The sequence below is a fragment of the Carcharhinus amblyrhynchos genome, unplaced genomic scaffold, assembly GCF_965287045.1.
Source record: "Carcharhinus amblyrhynchos unplaced genomic scaffold, sCarAmb.v2.hapA scaffold_44, whole genome shotgun sequence".
Lineage (NCBI taxonomy): Eukaryota > Metazoa > Chordata > Chondrichthyes > Carcharhiniformes > Carcharhinidae > Carcharhinus > Carcharhinus amblyrhynchos.
In genome coordinates, this window is record NW_027649785.1 from 3,981,174 (window position 1) to 3,998,986 (window position 17,813).

Below are 17,813 nucleotides of genomic sequence, written 5' to 3' on the forward strand. Positions count from 1 at the left end.
AATGTGAGGAGCATACACAATAAGGTGGATGAACCTGCAGCCTGGATTGGTGCCTAGGACTTCGATGTTGTGGCCATTACAGAGACATGGATAGAGCAGGGACAGGAATGGTTGTTGCAGGTTCCAGAGTTTAGATGTTTCAGTCAGAGCAGAGAAGGTGATAGAAGAGGGGGAGGCGTGGCATTGTTAGTCAAGGACAGTATTATGGTGGCAGAAAGGACGTTTGATGTGGATCTGTCTATTGAGGTAGTATGGGCTGAGATTAGAAACAGAAAAGGAGAGGTCACACTGCTGGGAGTTTTCTATAGGCCTCCAAAAAGTTCCAGAGATGTAGAGGAAAGGATTGCAAAGATGATCCTGGATAGGTGCGAAAGTAACAGGGTAGTTGTTATGGGGGACTTTAACTTTACAAATATCGATTGGAAAAGCTATAGTTCAAGCACGTTAGAGGGGTCAGTTTTTGTCCAATGTGTGCAGGAAGGTTTCCTGACACGGTATGTAGATAGGCCAACAAGGGGAGAAGCTACATTGGATTTGGTACTGGGTAATGAACCAGACCAGGTGTTAGACTTGGAGGTAGGTGAGCACTTTGGTGATAGTGACCACAATTTGGTTACGTTTACCTTAGTGATGGAAAGGAATAGGTATATACCCAAGGGCAGAAGTTATAGCTGGGCGAAAGGTAATTATGAGGCTATTAGGTGAGATTTAGGATACATAGGTTGGAGTAGGAAACTGCAGGGGCTGGGCACAATTGAAATGTGGAACTTATCCAAGGAGCAACTACTGCGAGTCCTTGATAAATATGTACCTGTCAGGCAGGGAGGAAGTGGTCGAGCAAGGGAACCGTGGTGTACTAAAGAAGTTGAATCTCTAGTGAAGAGGAAGAAGGAAGCTTGTGTAAAGATGAGACATGAAGGCTCAGGGCACTGGAGAGTTATAAATTAGCCAGGAAGGAGCTAAAGGGAGGGTTAAGAAGAGCTAGAAGAGGACATGAGAAGACTTTGGTGGATAGGATCAAGGAAAATCCTAAAGCTTTCTACAGGTATGTCAAGAATAAAAGATTGATTAGGGCAAGATTAGGGCCAGTCAGAGACAGCAGTGGGAAGTTGTGTGTGGAGCCTGAAGAGATAGGAGAGGCACTGAATGAGTATTTTTTGTTGGTATTCACGCAGGAAAAAGTCAATGTAGTCAAGGAGAATACTGAGATACAGTCTTTTAGACTGGACAGGATTGAGGTACATAAGGAGGAGGTGTTAGAAATTCTTGAGAGTATGAAAATAGGTAAGTCCCCTGGGCCGGATGGGATTTACCCTAGGATTCTCTGGGAGGCTAGGGAGGAGATTGCTGAGCCTTTGGCTTTGATCTTCATGTCATCATTGGCTACAAGTATAGTGCTGGAAAACTGGAGGATAGCAAATGTTGTCCCCTTGTTCAAGAAGGGGAGTAGAGACCATCCTGTTGGTTTTGTAATCACAACATTGTGTAGTTTGGCAGAGAAGCTTCCCAGTTCTCTTTTCAACTGCAGTACTTGCTGACTTGACTCAGAGGGGGAGGGGTATTCCTGCAAAAATGCCTATGTTATTGTGTTCAATTACAGGATATGGGCATCTCTGGCTAGTCCAGCATTTATCGTCCTTCCCGAGTTCACCTCAGAAGGTGCTGCTGAGTTACCTTCTTGAGCTGCTGCAGTCCCTGAGGTGTAGGTGCCATTAGGGAGGGAATTCCGGAATTTTGACTCAGTGACAGTGAAGGAATGGTGATATTATTTCCAAGTTTTTCACTGGTACCAGCATGGAGCACAAGCTCTGGCTGTTCACCCTCCACCAGAAGGATATCCTGCAACTGCTCCATGACATCCCTGACCCTGGGATGAGGAATGTCAGAGGGAAACTGGGATTGTTCTCCTTAGGGTAGAGAAAGTTAAGGGCAAGTTTTGACAGTGTGCGGGGAAAATGTACTTTCTCAGGAAGGGTAGAAACCAGGCAGAGATTGAAAATAAACACAGAGGAAGCTGAGAATTATTTGATATTGCAAGTCCTTGTGATCATTAATGCATTGCTCAAAAAGGTGCCAGAAGCAGGTTGGCAAAGCCACAGCTTTGAAAGAGAATGGATTAAATTTGACACATTGGAACAAATGATTTCCTTTTTGTTCTTTGACTATCAAACTTCCACATGTTTGTGCCTCTGAGCTTTCCTAGCTTGATCTCAGCCTGGTTTCACCATTTGTACATGGAAAGCACTGAAACCAGTGGGCTGCTGACAATGAACATCTCAATCTCCTTCTGTTGTGCAATTAACTGACCCTCTTCCTCCCCACAGTTGCAATCTGCACCCGGACAGAAATGGAGGACTTTCTCCGTGAAGCAGTCTGCATGAAGGAGTTTGATCATCCCAATGTTATGCGTTTACTGGGTAAGGTAACTTAGAAACGTTTCCTTTTAAAACAAGGACATGCTTGGATTATTTTCTTTAGAGCAGAGAAGGCTAAAGTGGGACATGACTGAGGTGTGTAAGATTATGAGAGGTGTGGACAGGGTGAGTCGGGAGCAGCTGTACCCCTTGGTTGAGAGGTCAGTCAGGTTTTAGGGTCAGGGACAGGAGTTTAGAGGGGATTGGAGAGAAAACCTTTTCACTCAGAGGGTTGTGGGAATTTGGAATGCACTGCCTGGGAAGGTAGTGGAGGCCAGAAAGGTTACAATCTAGAAAGAAATTGGATGAAATATAACATTCAGGGATATGGGACAAGTGCAGGAAAATGGGATTAGTGCACCTTTAGTGGTAGACATTGATGTGCAGACTCGATGAGCCTTTTCTGCACTGTTCGACTTTATGACCCTTGAGTTTGTCTGAATAATCATAGAATCCCCACGGTGCAGAAGGAGGGCGTCTAACCCATTGAGTCTGCACTGACCACAATCCCACACAGTCCAGGTCCCCGTGGCCAATGTACCTACCCTGCCACTTCCCCTGACACTAAGGGGCAATTTACCATAGCCAATCAACTTAACCTGATGTTTGGACTGTGGGAGGAAACCAGAGCACCCAGGGGGATCCTGACAAACACGAGGAGAATGTGCAGACTCCACACAGTCACCCAAGGCGAGAATTGAACCCGGGTCCCTGGCAGAGTGTATGTTGTATGCACCCCAAACCTCAACACACGTTATACACACAGGTCACCGTGGTGCGCCACTGCAATCCCTGTGTTGTCCAAGGCACCCAGAGTGTTATTAGGGAGGGAGTTCCAGGATTTAGACCCAATGACAGTGCTGACCAATGTGCCACCCACTAACAGGTTTGAGATTCTTGCTCCCCATGTGGATGAGAGGGTTGGCTGAGGGGAGGATGAGGAATCTAACCATCGCACTGCATTAAAGAGCCATTCAAGAATGGGGAAAAAAACGGAAATGCTGTCGCAATTGGGGATAGTATAGTCAGGGGAATGGACACTGTTCTCTGTGGCCAGGATAGAGTGCTGAAGATTGTGTTGCCTGCCTGGTGCCCTGGTTCAGGACATTGCATCTGGACTGCAGAGGAAGTTGGAGTGGGACTGAAAGTTTCAGTTGTCACGGTGCACATGGGTTCCAAGATACAGAACAAGGAAAGAGGTTCTGTGCAGGGAATGTGAGCAGCTCGGGACTAAAGTAAAAAAGAGAACCAGAAAAGGTAATCTCTGGATTATTACTTGAACCACAAGCTAATTGGCACAGGGTCAATAAGAGTGGCTCAAAGTTTAGAATTCATGGGACATTGGCACAGTATTGGGAAAGGAGAAAAGGGAGCTGTTCCGATGGGACGGGCTCCATCTGAATCATGCTGGCACTAAAGCTCTGACGAATTGCGTGACTCGGTTTGTAGTATGTGCCCCAAACCTCAACATACATTACATACAGATGTCACAGTGGTGAGACACTGCAATCCCTGTTGTTCGAGGCACCCACAGTGTTGTTAGGGAGGGAGGTCCAGGATTTAGACCCAATGACAGTGAAGGAACAGTGATATATTTCCAAGTCAAGATGGTGGGTGTCTTGGAGAGGAACTTGCAGATCCATTTTATCAATAGGGATGCGTAGTCAGGTAGGATCAATATCACACCACTCACTCCCTGAGGTTAATGGGGAGAATCTGTAACCCCCGCCTTGCCACCTGAAGTCAGAGTCTGGTGAAATTTTGACCTTTATTCTTTCCAAAGCACTGCCGCTTAGTTTTCAAAATTCCTTTCTCCCTCGCCTCCCTGAATGCAGGAGTCTGTCTACAGAGTCACGAGAATGAAGGTTTCCCATCACCAGTTGTCATCCTCCCATTTATGAAACACGGAGACCTCCACAGCTTCCTACTGTATTCTCGGCTGGGAGAGAGCCCGCTGGTAAGGTCCTGCTTCTTTTTCCAAAATGACCATCTGATTGTGCTGGGTTTATTAAGGGCACTCTCTCCCTTCCCTTCACATTGTAACTTCTCTCTCTCCTCCCCCTCCCTCTGCCCTCCCCTCCTTATGCGCCTCACACTGTGATTTCCCCTCTCTCCCTCCCCTCCCCTCTCTGTTCTCTCTCCTTCCTTTCCTCTCCCCTTCCCCTTTCATACTGTGCCCCCCCACTTCCCCCCTCACATTCTGATATGATTACTTAGATATCATTACCCTTCTGCTTCTTTGCTGGAGAACCAAGTCTGTGTTGTTGTATCTGAATAAATATTCTGTCTTCACGTGTGATCTTTCTGGGAGTGTTGAGGAGTGAGAAACATGGCTGACGTTTCTCTTTCTTCATCGAGGGACAACATGACCCTCCAGCCTTTGGGACTCATTTTAGCCAAATCAGCATAGGTTGGCAGTCGAATTGAGGACAATTTGTGTTTTGTGTGGATGTGTCAGAGCAGGCTACAGTTAGAGGATTTATTTTATATTAGTGGAATCATCACTCACCAGGAACATGCAGTCATTTGTTGATTAGAATAGTCTCAGCCATGACTCAGTGTGAAGCTTTTAAATGGTGTGGGCCCGGGCCTGCTCTTTAGATCCTAAAGTAAATTTCAATCTGACAGTGACTCCCCGCACAGCAGTGAGGTAGTAATGCACTATCAGAAGTGTTTTTGTTTGGAAGATATGTAAAACTAATACCCGATACCCTGTCTCAAGTTCAATTGATTTCATAGCCACTGTTCAAAGAGGGGCAGGGAGATGTACTGAGAGTCCTGATAGTTATCCCTCAGACAACATCGCTCAAAACAGATGATCAGATTGTGTTTTTTGAATGTTATGTTCAAATTGTCTGTTGTGTCACTCACGTCATCACCAGCCAGCTTTCCCCCTCAAAGTGGAGAGCAGCTTCTGGTCATCTGGAACTATGTCTATTTTAACTTAGCATTTCAAACAAAGAACAAAGAAAATTACAGCACAGGAACAGGCCCTTCGGCCCTCCAAGCCTGCACTGACCATGCTGCCCAACTGAACTAAAACCCCCTACCCTTCCAGGAACCATATCCATCCATTCCCATCCTGTTCATGTATTTGTCCAGATGGCCCTTAGAAGTCACTGTTTATCTTCTTCCACTATCTTCACCGGCAGCGAGTTCTAGGCACTCACTATCCACTGTGTAAAAAAGCTTGCCTCATACATCTCCTTTAAACCTTGCCTCTCACATCTTCAAACTGTGCCCCTAGAAATTCCACCCTAGGAAAAAGCTTCTGACTATCCACTCTGTCCATACCTCTCATAATCTTGTAGACTTCTATCAGGTCGCCCCTCAACCTCCTTCATTCCAGTGAGAACAAACCAAGTTTCTCCAACCTCTCCTCACAGCTAATGCCCTCCATACCAGGTAACATTCTGGTAAATCTTTGAGCTTTGACAAAGGGTCACCTGGACTCTTTTCTCTCCTTACAGATGCTGCCAGCCCTACTAAGATTTTCCAGCATTTTCTCTTGGATCCTGTAAATCTTTTCTGTACCTCTCCGAAGCCTCCACATCCTTCTGGTAGTGTGGCAACCAGAATTAAACACTATGTTCCAAGTGCGGCCTCAATAAGGTTCTACAAAGCAGCAACATGATTTGCTAGTTTTTAAACTCAGTGCCCTGGCTGGTGAAGGCAAGCATGTCATCTGCATTCTTGACCACCTTCTCCACTGGCGTTGCCACTTTCAGTGATCTGTGTACCTGTACACCCAGATCCCTCTGCCTCTCAATACTCTTAAGGCTTCTGCCATTTACTGTATATTTCCTATCTGTATTAGACCTTCCAAAATGCATCACCTCACATTTGTCTGGATTAAACTCCATCTGCCATCTCTCCAACCAAATCTCCAACTGATCTATATCCTGCTGTATCCTCTGATGGCCCTCGTCGCTATCTGCAAATCCATCAACTTTTGTGTCATCTGCAAACTTACTAATCAAACCAGTTACATTTTCCTCCAAATCATTTAGAAATACATGATAAACAGCAAAGGTCCCAGCACTGATCCCTCAGGAATGCCACTTGTCACAGCCCTCCATTCAGAAACAATCTTCCACTGCTACCTTCTTTCTACTATGACTGGGTCAGTTTTGTATCCACCTTGCCAGCTCACCTCTGATCCCATCTGACTTCACCTTCTGCACCAGTCTGCCATGAGGGACCTTGTTAAAGGCCTTACTGAAGTCCATGTAGACAACATCCACTGCCCTACCCTCATCAATCATCTTCGTCACTTCCTCGAAAAACTCAATCAAGTTCGTGAGACATGACCTCCCCTTCACAAAACCATGTAGCCTCTTGCTAAAAGGTCCAGTTATTTCCAAGTGGGAGTGAATCCTCTCCAATAATTTCCCCACCATTGATGTAAGGCTCACCAGCCTGTAATTACCTGGATTCTTCTTCCTACCCTTCTTAAACAAAGGAACAACATTGACTATTCTCCAATCCTCTTGGACCTCCTCTGTAGCCAGGGGGGATACAAAGATTTCCCTCAAGGCCCCAACAATTTGCTCCCTTGCCTCTCTCAGTATTCTTGGGTAGATCCCAGCAGGCCCTGAGGACTTGTCTACCTTAATGTTTCTCAAGAATCCCAATATCCCAATCTCAATGTGACAATGTTTTTGATTTGGCTGAAAAAAGCTTTGGGTTATAATGGAAGGTCATTCTGTGAACTGCAGTTACTGGTCTCTTGGAACCTGCTGTACAATCAGCAGACAGGAACATTCTTCATCATTCCCCTCTCTTTTCATTATCATATCCCTCCCTGAGACTCCTCTGATGGGATCAGAGTCCTGGCAGCTATTGACATTACTGATCTTTCCACTGCTTTGTTTCAGTAGTCAGTAAATCAGAAGTGTTGAAAATCTAAAGCGCAAACTGAGGTTGCTGAAAATCTGATGTGAAAACAAGGAATGCTGGATCAGCCCAGCATTAATAGTTGAGGTTATGGGGAACAAGTCTGGGTGGGATTGCCCCTTAATAGAGTCATGGAGAGTCACAGAGGTTTACAGTGTGGAAACAGGCCCTTTGGCCCAACTTGTCCATGCCGCCCCTTTTTTAACCCCTAAGATAGTCTCAATTACCTGCATTCGGCCCATATCCCTTTATACCCAGCTTTTCCATGTAAAAAGTCTAAATGCTTTTTAAAAGACAACATTGTACCCACGATTACTACTACCTCTGGCAGCTTGTTCCAGACACTCACCACCCTCTGTGTGAAAAAATTGCCCCTCTGGATCCTTTTATATCTCTCCCCTCTCACATTAAACCTATGCCCTCTAGTTTTAAACTCCCCTACTGTTGTGGGAAAATCACCACTTGGAGTCAGATCTAAGATTCAACATGCAGTTTTATCAGACAAAGCTTTGGGAGAAGCGCTGAGCTCTCTGCAGTGCACACAGCCACCTTCTCAACTATACAATGGCAGTTGAGCATCTTTTATACTTTTACAAATAGTAGACAGGTAAGGACAGTGATAGTTAGCACATTGTTATACAAATAATAGACAAGTACGTACAGCGACAGTTTTCTATGTTTCTATGTTAACACATCATTATTCAGAGAGTAGATGGACATTGGCAGTTATCACATCGTTGTATATAGAGTAGATACAATTATGCATCAATGGTTGATCTCATTACCGAAACTCATTGTTTTGGCTCTGCTTTACCTCAAGTTAAGGTGCCAAGATATTCCACACCCTATCAGAATGACAGGGAGTGGGATAACTTGATCTTGGTTTCAGACAAAGCTCAGCGCAACATCAAGGGCCAAAGGACTGTACTGTGTTCTGCCTCAAGGTCTGATCTATTTCCTGAAGTTATTTAGACACTAACAGGTTTTAACTCACTGTGCAATGTCTGTGTCTGGGTCAGCACATCTTAATGTCTTTTCCCAGAGTCCATTTTGTGCCCGGTATCCATCTTGTATCCTTTAATTTTGATTTTACGTCAACACCTACCTCTAGGAAAAGATATTGATTCTCTAGCTGATCATTATTTTGTAGATCTCTATAAGATCACCCCCTAAGCCCAGATGTCAGGGGGATTACTGGGGTGAGAAGAAAAGGGCCTGGGTGTGATTGTTCCCGATGCAGATTTAATGCTCGAATGGCCTCCTTCTGCGGTGTCGGGATTTACGATTCTATGAGATCTGGCAGTGTACGTGGAGACAGAAACAGTTTCCAGTCCATGACCTTTCATCGGAAATATTTTTGGGACTCTTTGCATACAATCTGTCTGCTCTGTTTCCCATATTACTAAATGTCGATGGATATAAAGTGCTTTGGGATATCTGATTTCTCAGTTTGACCTTTCCCCTCCCTGGAGCTCGTGTTCCTGGGAAGTGCTGATAATTTGCCTTCTTTTGCAGTATCTTCCAATGCAGACACTGGTAAAGTTCATGACTGACATTGCACGAGGTATGGAGTATCTCAGCAACAAGAACTTCATCCACAGGGACCTGGCAGCTCGCAACTGCATGTGAGTCCATTTGTGATTTGTACAGCTTTCCCTCATCTTCTGGTATCTGATCTGTCAGCCAGCTGATCATTCTGCCTGTGGGCAGAGGGCACAGCCTCAAGATAAAGGGGGGGAGGTTTAGAACGGAGTTGAGGAGGAACTTCTTCACTCAAAGGGTGGTGAATCTCTGGAATTCTCTGCCCGTTGAAGTGGTGGAGGCTGCCTCGCTAAATATTTTTAAGACGCGGGTTGATGGGTTTTTGATAAGAGAGGGGATTAAGGGTTATGGGGAGAGGGCGGGAATGTGGAACTGAGACACGACAGATCAGCCATGATCTTATTGAATGGCGGGGCAGGCTCGAAGGGCTAGATGGCCTACTCCTGCTCCTATTTCTTATGTTCTTATGTTCACTGTATCTTAGTATGTTCCTGTGTCTACATTAATCTCATAACATGTACTGCATTGGGAAACATGGCTAACAGCACAGATGTGTTGAGTATAGGGCTAACGGGAGGACTTTGAATAGTGTGGATGAACAGAGGGATCTAGGTGTATGTGTACATAGATCCCTGAAAGTTGGGAATCAAGTAGATAGGGTTGTTAAGAAGGCATACGGTGTCTTGGCGTTTATTGGTAGGGGGATTGAATTTAGGAGTCGCAGCGTCATGTTGCAACTGTACACAACTCTGGTGCGTCTGCACTTGGAGTACTGTGTGCAGTTCTGGTCCCCACATTACAGGAAGGATGTGGAGGCTTTGGAGAGGGTGCAGAGGAGGTTTACCAGGATGTTGCCTGGTATGGAGGGGAGGTCCTATGAGGAGAGACTGAGGGATTTGGGGTTGTTTTCGCTGGAAAGAAGGCGGCTAAGAGGGGACCTTATTGAAACATATAAGATGATTAGAGGTTTAGATAGGGTGGACAGTGATAGCCTTTTTCCTCGGATGGAGAAAGCTAGCACGAGGGGGCATGGCTTTAAATTAAGGGGGGGTAGTTATAGGACTGATGTCAGGGGTAGGTTCTTTACCCAGAGGGTGGTGAGGGATTGGAATGCCCTGCCTGCTGCAGTTGTAAATGCCCCTAGTTTGGGGGCGTTTAAGAGATCCATGGATAGGTTTATGGACGAAAAGGGATTGGTTTAGGTTAGTGGGTCATTGTTTTGTTTTAACTGGTCGGCGCAACATCGTGGGCCGAAGGGCCTGTTCTGCGCTGTTATGTTCTATGTTCTATAAGTGGCAGGTGGAATTTAACCCTGAAAAGTGTGAGCTGATACACTTTGGGAGGAGCAGTTTGACAAGGAAGTATTCAATGAACAGCATGACGCTAGGAAGTTCTGTGGAACAAAGGGACATTGGTGTATTTGTCTACAGATCTCTGAAGGCAGAAGGGCAAGTTAGTAGGGTGGTGAAAAAGACACATGGAACACTTGCCTTTTTCAATTGAGGCTTAGATTACAAAAGCAGGAATGTCATGTTGGAGTTTGTGTAGAACTCTGGTGGGGCCACAGCTGGAGGACTGTGTGCAGTTCTGGTCACCACATTACAGGAAGGATGTGATCGCACTAGAAGGGTGCGGAGGAGATTCACCAGGATGCTGCCTGGGATGGAACATTTTAAGTTATGAAGAGAAGTTGGGTTGTTTTGTTGGAGCAGAGAAAACTGAAGGGTAACCTGATAGTCACTGAGCTGTCATGTTGCCCAGCATCTGGTCCAGTTTAAGCGCACACTAACGACGTGAAGTGCTAGGCTATTCTCAAAACATCCAAGAGCAGCCCTCGTACGACCCATCGCGTGTATGCCTCTTGTTGGACAACAAGGCGGACCTTCCAAATCACAACACCTCACATCTGTCCAGGTTAAATTCCATCGGCCATCTTTTGGCCCAGGTCTCCAGCCGATTTATGTCCTGCTGTATGCTCAGATAATCCTCCTATCAGCTATTCCCCCAATTTTTGTATCATCTGCAAATTTACTAATCAGACCACCTAAACTTTTCTCCAAATCATTTATTTATCTATAAGAAAACAACAGAGGCCCCAGCACTGATCCTTGTGGAACACCGTTTGTCACAGATCTCTAGTTAGAAAAGCCCCCTCCCACTGCAACTCTCTGCATTCTATACCCAAGCCAGTTTTGTATCCATCTTACCAGCTCACCTCGGATCCTATATGACTTCACCTTCTGTATCAGCCTGCCATGAGGAACCTTATCAAAGGCTTTTTTAAAGTCCATGTACACAACATACACTACCCTGCCCTGGTCAATATTTTTTGTCACTTCCTTAAAGAACTCAGTGAAGTTTGTGAGACATGTCCTCCCTTTCATTTCTTCCCTGCTGTCGTCAGACTTTTGAACGGATGTATTTTGCATTCAGTTGATCCCTACACCCCAGCTATGACCATAACACTACATTCTGCACTCTCTCTTTTCCTTCTCTATGTATGGTATGCTTTGTATAGCATGCAAGAGACAATACTTTTCACTATATATATATATATAAAATAAATCAAATCAAATCAAAAACCATGCTGCCAATTGCTAATAAGCTTGTTCTCTTCCACATGTGAGTACATCTTGTCCCTAAGAATCTTTTCCAATAATTTCCCACCACTGATGTAAGGCTCACAGGCCTGTAATTTCCCAGTTTGTCTCTTCTGCCCTTCTTAAACAGAGGAACAACGTTAGTTACTCTCCAATCCTCTGGTACCTCGCCCTTGGCTGTAGAATCATAGAACCCTACAGTGCAGAAAGAGGCCCTTCAGCCCATCGAGTCTGCACTGAACACAATCCCACCCAGGCCCTATCTCCATACCCCTACATATTATACCCACTAACCCTTCTAACCTACGCATCCCTGGACACTAAGGGGCAATTTCTTAGCATGGCCAATCATCCTAACACGCACATCTTTGGACTGTGGGAGGAAACCAGAGCACCCGGAGGAAACCCACGCAGACACGAGGAGAATGTGCAAACTCCACACAGACAGTGACCCAAGCCGGGAATCGAACCTGGAACTCTGGAGCTGTGAAGCAGCCGTGCTAACCACTGTGCTACAGATTTTGGCCAAGGCAGGGGATCACAGCGGACTGGGGGCAGAGTACCAGTTTGGATTGAGGATTGGCTGACTGACAGAAAGCAGAGGGTTGGGATAAATGGGCCCTTCTCTGGCTGGCGAAATGTAACCAGTGCGGTTCCACAGGTTCCAGTCCTCAGACCTCAACTGTTTACAATCTATATAAATGAACTGCAAGCAGGAACATAGCAAAATTTGCTGATGATACTAAAATAGGTGGAAAACACCCTGTGATGATGAGATAAAGTTTACAGGTGGCTAGAAATATAGAAGATGGGAGCAGGAGGAGGCCATTTGCCCCTTCGAGCCTGCTGCACCATTCATCACGATCATGGCTGATTGTCCAACTCAGTAGCCTAATCTAGCTTTCCCCCTACGATAGATATTGATTGTCTGGGAGAATGGACCGGAATCTGGCAGATGGAATTCCTTGTGGATTAGTGTGAAGTTATCCACTTTGGCCAGAAAAAAGGGCAAATTATTATGTAAATTGGAAGCAGATTTAAACTCCATCAGTGCAGAGGGATCTGGGTGTTCACAGGAAGTGCTTTTGCAGCTGCAGCATTTAATAAGAAAGGCAAATGTGTTGTTACAAAGGACTGGATTTTAAAAATAAAGATGTATAGGACATTGGTGAGACCACATTTGGAGTATTGCGTCCAGTTTTGGTCTCCTCACTTGGAAAAGGATGTGGTAGCATTGGAGGCAGTTCAAGGACTGTTCACCAGATTGATCCTGGGGATGAGAGGACAATCACACAAGGAGTGGTTGAATACCTTGGGCTTGTACTTGCTGGAGTTTTGAAGTATGAGAGGGGAATCTGATCGAGGTGCTAAAGGGGATTAATAAGGTGGACGTTGAACAGATGTTCCCCCTTGTGGGAAGTGTCTAGAACAAAAGGTCATAGATACAGAGTGATAGGAGGTAAGTTCAAAACTCTGATGAGGAGAAACCACTTATCTCTGAGGGTTGGGAATCTGTGAAATTCACTGCCTCACGATGCAGCGGAGGCAGAATCAATCAACAGATTCAAGAAAGAGATCGGTATTTTTCTGCTTGGTGAGAGTTGTAGCGGACATGCTGAATTTCCTGAGACTTCTGGGGAAGTACAGGTGTTGGTGGGGCTTTCTTAACTATAGTGTCGGCGTGGGGGGGGGAAACCAGGACAGGTTGTAGGTGATCTGGACACCTAAAAACTTGAAGCTCTCGACGATTTCCACTTCTTCTCTGTCGATGTAGACAGGGGCGTGTCCTCCACTACGCTTTCTGAAGTCAGTGATTATCTCCTTTGTTTTACTGATGTGAAGGGAGAGATTATTGTTGTAGCACCAGTTCACCAGACTCTCTATCTCTTTCCTGTACTCCATCTCCTCATTGTTTGAGATCTGGCTGGAGGTTTGATGTGTTGTTATTATTTTAAAACAATTTCCTTTTCACCTCAGGTTAAATGAAAACATGAATGTCTGTGTGGCTGACTTTGGGCTGTCCAAAAAAATTTACAATGGGGATTACTATCGACAAGGACGTATCTCAAAAATGCCAGTGAAGTGGATTGCAATTGAAAGCCTGGCAGACAGAGTTTACACGACCAAAAGTGATGTGGTATGTGACTTGATTCTGAGCCCAAGTAATTTTTAATGAAATACTAATGTTTTTCCTCTTAAATGGAAATCACAATCATTTCATTCTCAGGCACTTCATATTGAGCTTCCTGAGTTTCTTAACTGTAAATGGATTTATTCAGAGCAGAGGTCTGTGGTGAGTTCATAAACCCAAATTAGGGCAATTTTCATTAGATTACAGGGCGTTTAAAATCTTGATTGGGGACAAAAACTGATTGTATTTTAATTCATACTTTAGGCATTGCTATCATGTTATGAAGGCGAGGGTGATCTCCTTTCAGAGAACTAACACTCAACCACTCAGCAGCAGTACCCCCTTTTCAGAATCTAGTGAAGAATGTGTGAGAAATAGTATGTAGAATCTGCCTACAGCAATTCTTAGTGATTAAATCAAAATAACTACCAAAGACTCTCTCTTTAAAAGAAACAAGCAATACTTTATTTTATCTAACTAACAGTGAATAGGTTAACTAAACTATTAACAAACCAAATAAAACACTATTCTAATATGGAGAGATCCATACTCAACATGAGCTTCCTGGCATCCTAATTACCTCTTCCCATCTGGACACATTTATGCTGTAACCTTTCCAGCAAAGGTGTTCAAACAGTGGAGGAAAATTCCAGCACAGGAACAGGCCCTTCAGCCCCTCCAAGCCTGCACCGACCATCTGGCCGACTGAACTAAAGCCCCCCTAACCCTCCCGGGGACCGTATTTCTCTACTCCCATCCTATTCATGTATTTTTCAAGATGCTCCTTAAAAGTAACCTCCCCTGGCAGCAGGTTCCAGGCACCCACCACCCTCTGTGTAAAAAACCTTGCCTCATATATCCCCTTTAAACCTTGCCCCTCACACCTTAAACCTATTCCCCCTATTAATTGACTCTTCCATCCTGGGAAAAAGTTTCTGACTGTCCACTCTGTCCATGCCCCTCATAATTGTGTAGACTTCTATCAGGTCTCCCCTCAACCTCCGTTGTTCCCATGAACCAAACCAAGTTTCTCCAACCTCTCCTCGTAGCTAATGCCCTCCATACCAGGGCAACCTTCTGGTAAACCTTTTCTGTACCCTCTCCAAAGCCTCCACATCCTTCTGGTAGTGTAGCGACCAGAATTGAACACTATATTCCAAGTGCGGCCTCACTAATGTTCTATAAAACAGCAACATGACTTGCCAATTTTTAAACTCAATACCCCCGGCCGATGAAGGCAAGCATGCCATATGCCTTCCTGACTACCTTCTCCACCTGCATTACCACTTTCAGTGACCTGCGTACTGTACACCCAGATCCCTCTGCCTATCAATACTCTTAAGGGTTACTGTATATTTCCTGTCTATATTAGACCTCCCAAAATGCATTACCTCACATTTGTCTGGATTAAACTTCATCTGCCATCTCTCCACCCAAGTCTCGAACCAATCTGTATCCTGCTGTATCCGCTGATGGTCCTCATCGCTATCTGTAAATCCACCAACCTTTGTTCATCCACAAACTTACTAATGAAACCAGTTACATTTTCCTCCAAATCATTTATATATATTACAAACAGCAAAGCTCCCAGCACTGATCCTGAGGAAAACCACTTCTTGCAGCCCTCCATTCAGAGACACACTGCTACCCTCTGTCTTCTATGACTGAGTAAGAAGTCTCACAACTCTTAAAAATCCAAAGGTTAAAGTCCAACAGGTTTATTTGGTAGCAAAAGCCACTAGCTTTCAGAGCGCTGCTCCTTTGTCAGGTAATTGGGAGTTCTGATCACAAATAGGGCATATATAAAGACACAAACTCAAGACAAAATAATGGTCTTTACAGGTAATCAAATTTTAAAGGTACAGGCAGTGTGAGTGGAGAGAGCGTTAAGCACAGGATAAAGAAATGTGTATTGTCTCCAGACAGGGCAGTTACTGAGATTTTGCAAGCCCAGGCAAGTCGTGTGAGTTACAGATAGTTCCACATCTTCTATGGCTGAGCCAGTTCTGTATCCACCTTGCCAGCTCACCTCTGATCCCATGCCTTTATCTTCTGCACCAGTTTGCCATGAGGGACATTGTCAAAGACCTTACTGAAATCCATGTAGACGACATCCACTGCCTTTCCCTCATCAATCATCTTCATCACTTCCTTGAAAAACTCAATCAAGTTAGTGAGACACAGCCTCCCCTTTACAAAACCATGTTGCCTCTAATTCATCTCACTTACTTCCAAGTGGGAGTAAATCCTGTCTCGAAGAATCCTCTCCAATAATTTCCCTACCACTGACATAAGGCTCACCGACCTGTAATTACCTGGATTATCCTTGCTACCCTTCTTAAACAGAGGAACAATATTGGCTATTCTCCAATCCTCTAGGACCTTCCCTGTATGATGTGGAGATGCTGGCATTGGACTGGGGTAAACACAGTAAGAAGTCTCACAACACCAGGTTAAAGTCTATTTCTATCCAACCAGGACCTTCCCTGTAGCCAGTGAGGATACAAAGATTTCTCTCAAGGCCCCAGCAACCCTTGCCTCTCTCAGTATCCTGGTGTGTATCCCATCAGGCCCTGTGGATTTGTCTACCTTAATGTTGCTCAAGAACCCCAATACCTTCTCCTTTTTGATCTCAACATGACTCAAGCTACCTACACATCCTTTCCCAGAATCATCATCCATCAAGTCCTTCTCTTTGGTGAATACTGACACAAAGTACACATTTAATACCTCACCTCTGGTGCCACGCATATATTCCCTCTCTTGTCCTTGAGTGGGCCAATCCTCTCCCTGGCTACCCTCTTGTTCTTTATATAAATGTAAAAAAGCCTTGGGATTTTCCTTAATCCAGCTGGCCAATGATTTTTTTGTGACCCCTTTTAGCCCCCTTTACTCCGTGCTTAAGTTTCTTTCTGCTTTCCTTGTCTTCCACACTTGCTTTGTGTGTTCCCAGCCTCCTGGCCTCGATAAATCCTTCTTTTTTCTCTTTGACTAGGCTCACAATGGCTCTCATTATCCCCAAGTTCCCCAAACTTTCCATATTTATCCTTCATCTTTACAGGAATGTGCCGGTCCTGAATCCCTATCAACTTGCACTTGAAAGCCTCCCACACGCATTCATCTACTCAGCACCTTTGGAGATTCATCACAAAGTCTTTGGGTACAATCAAGTTATCATGAGGAACAAGCACACTGATTAAAGCAAATTACTGTGAATGCTAGAATCCGAAACAAAAACAGAAAATTCTGGAAATGCTTAGCAGTTCTGACAGCACCTGTGGAGAGAGAATACAGCTAATGGTTTGAATCTGGATGTCCCTTCATCAGAGTTGAAGATGAGAAAATAAGACGAGATTTATACTATAAGGGTTGGGGGAGGGGCTAGTTGACAAGTGTCATATTCAAATAAACAAAGTGAAGGTAAATGGTAGTGATCGTGGCTGAGAAAGACACTGTTAGCGACCACTAAGAGATCAGAATGTGTTAGTGGCTAGCAAGCACAATGTCTGAGATGTGTCGCAGTCGGCCCTAGTGGGGCTGGAGGGGGTGGTCAAGATGGAAAGAGATGTAAAAACACGGTGGAAGAAATTTAAAAAATACAAATAATATAATTCATAAAATAATAAAAATAAATAAGATAAAATAGATAAAATAAAGTAACAAATGGAAATGAAGAGTAGGTGGAGGGGAGAGTTCATGCTCTGAAGTTGTTGAACTCGATGTTGAGTCTGGGAGGCTGTAAGGTGCCCAACTGGAAGCTGAGCTGTTCCTCCAGCTTGTGTTAGGCTTGACTGGAACATTACAACAGGCCAAGGACGGACATATGGACAGGAGACCAGAGTAGTGTGTTGAAATGGCAAGCAACAAGAAGGTCTAGGTCCTGCTTACGGACATAGTGGTCACGCAGTCTATGTTTGGTCTCTCTGATGTAGGGTAGACCACATTGGGAGCAACGAATGCAATAAACCATTGAAGGAAGTGCCTGTAAAGCTCTGCTTCATCTGAAAGGGAGCAGGTAAAGGGGCAGATGCTGCACCTTTGCTGATTTCATGGCCATGGGCATGGTGTGGATTGTTGGGTGCGATGGAAGAATGGATGAGGATATCCTGGAGGGAATGTTGACAAATGACATGTGTTTAGTGGTGGCATCATGCTGGAGTTGGCAGAAGGAAGATGATCCTTTGAATGCAGAGGCTGATGGGCTGAACAATGAGCAAAAGGGGAACCCTA

General features: G+C 44.8%; 1 protein-coding gene across 4 annotated transcripts in view; it reads left to right on the forward strand.

Moving 5' to 3' along the window:
* Nucleotides 1-17,813, forward strand: part of axl (AXL receptor tyrosine kinase) — a 231,020-nt gene that overhangs the window by 198,553 nt on the left and 14,654 nt on the right. For all 4 annotated transcript variants that reach the window (XM_080181969.1, XM_080181965.1, XM_080181966.1 and 1 more), the window contains 4 exons: nucleotides 2,325-2,417; nucleotides 4,250-4,371; nucleotides 8,826-8,935; nucleotides 13,430-13,589. In XM_080181969.1, the coding sequence (XP_080038095.1) occupies nucleotides 2,325-2,417; nucleotides 4,250-4,371; nucleotides 8,826-8,935; nucleotides 13,430-13,589 (485 nt within the window). The remainder of the gene's footprint in view (nucleotides 1-2,324; nucleotides 2,418-4,249; nucleotides 4,372-8,825; nucleotides 8,936-13,429; nucleotides 13,590-17,813) is intronic.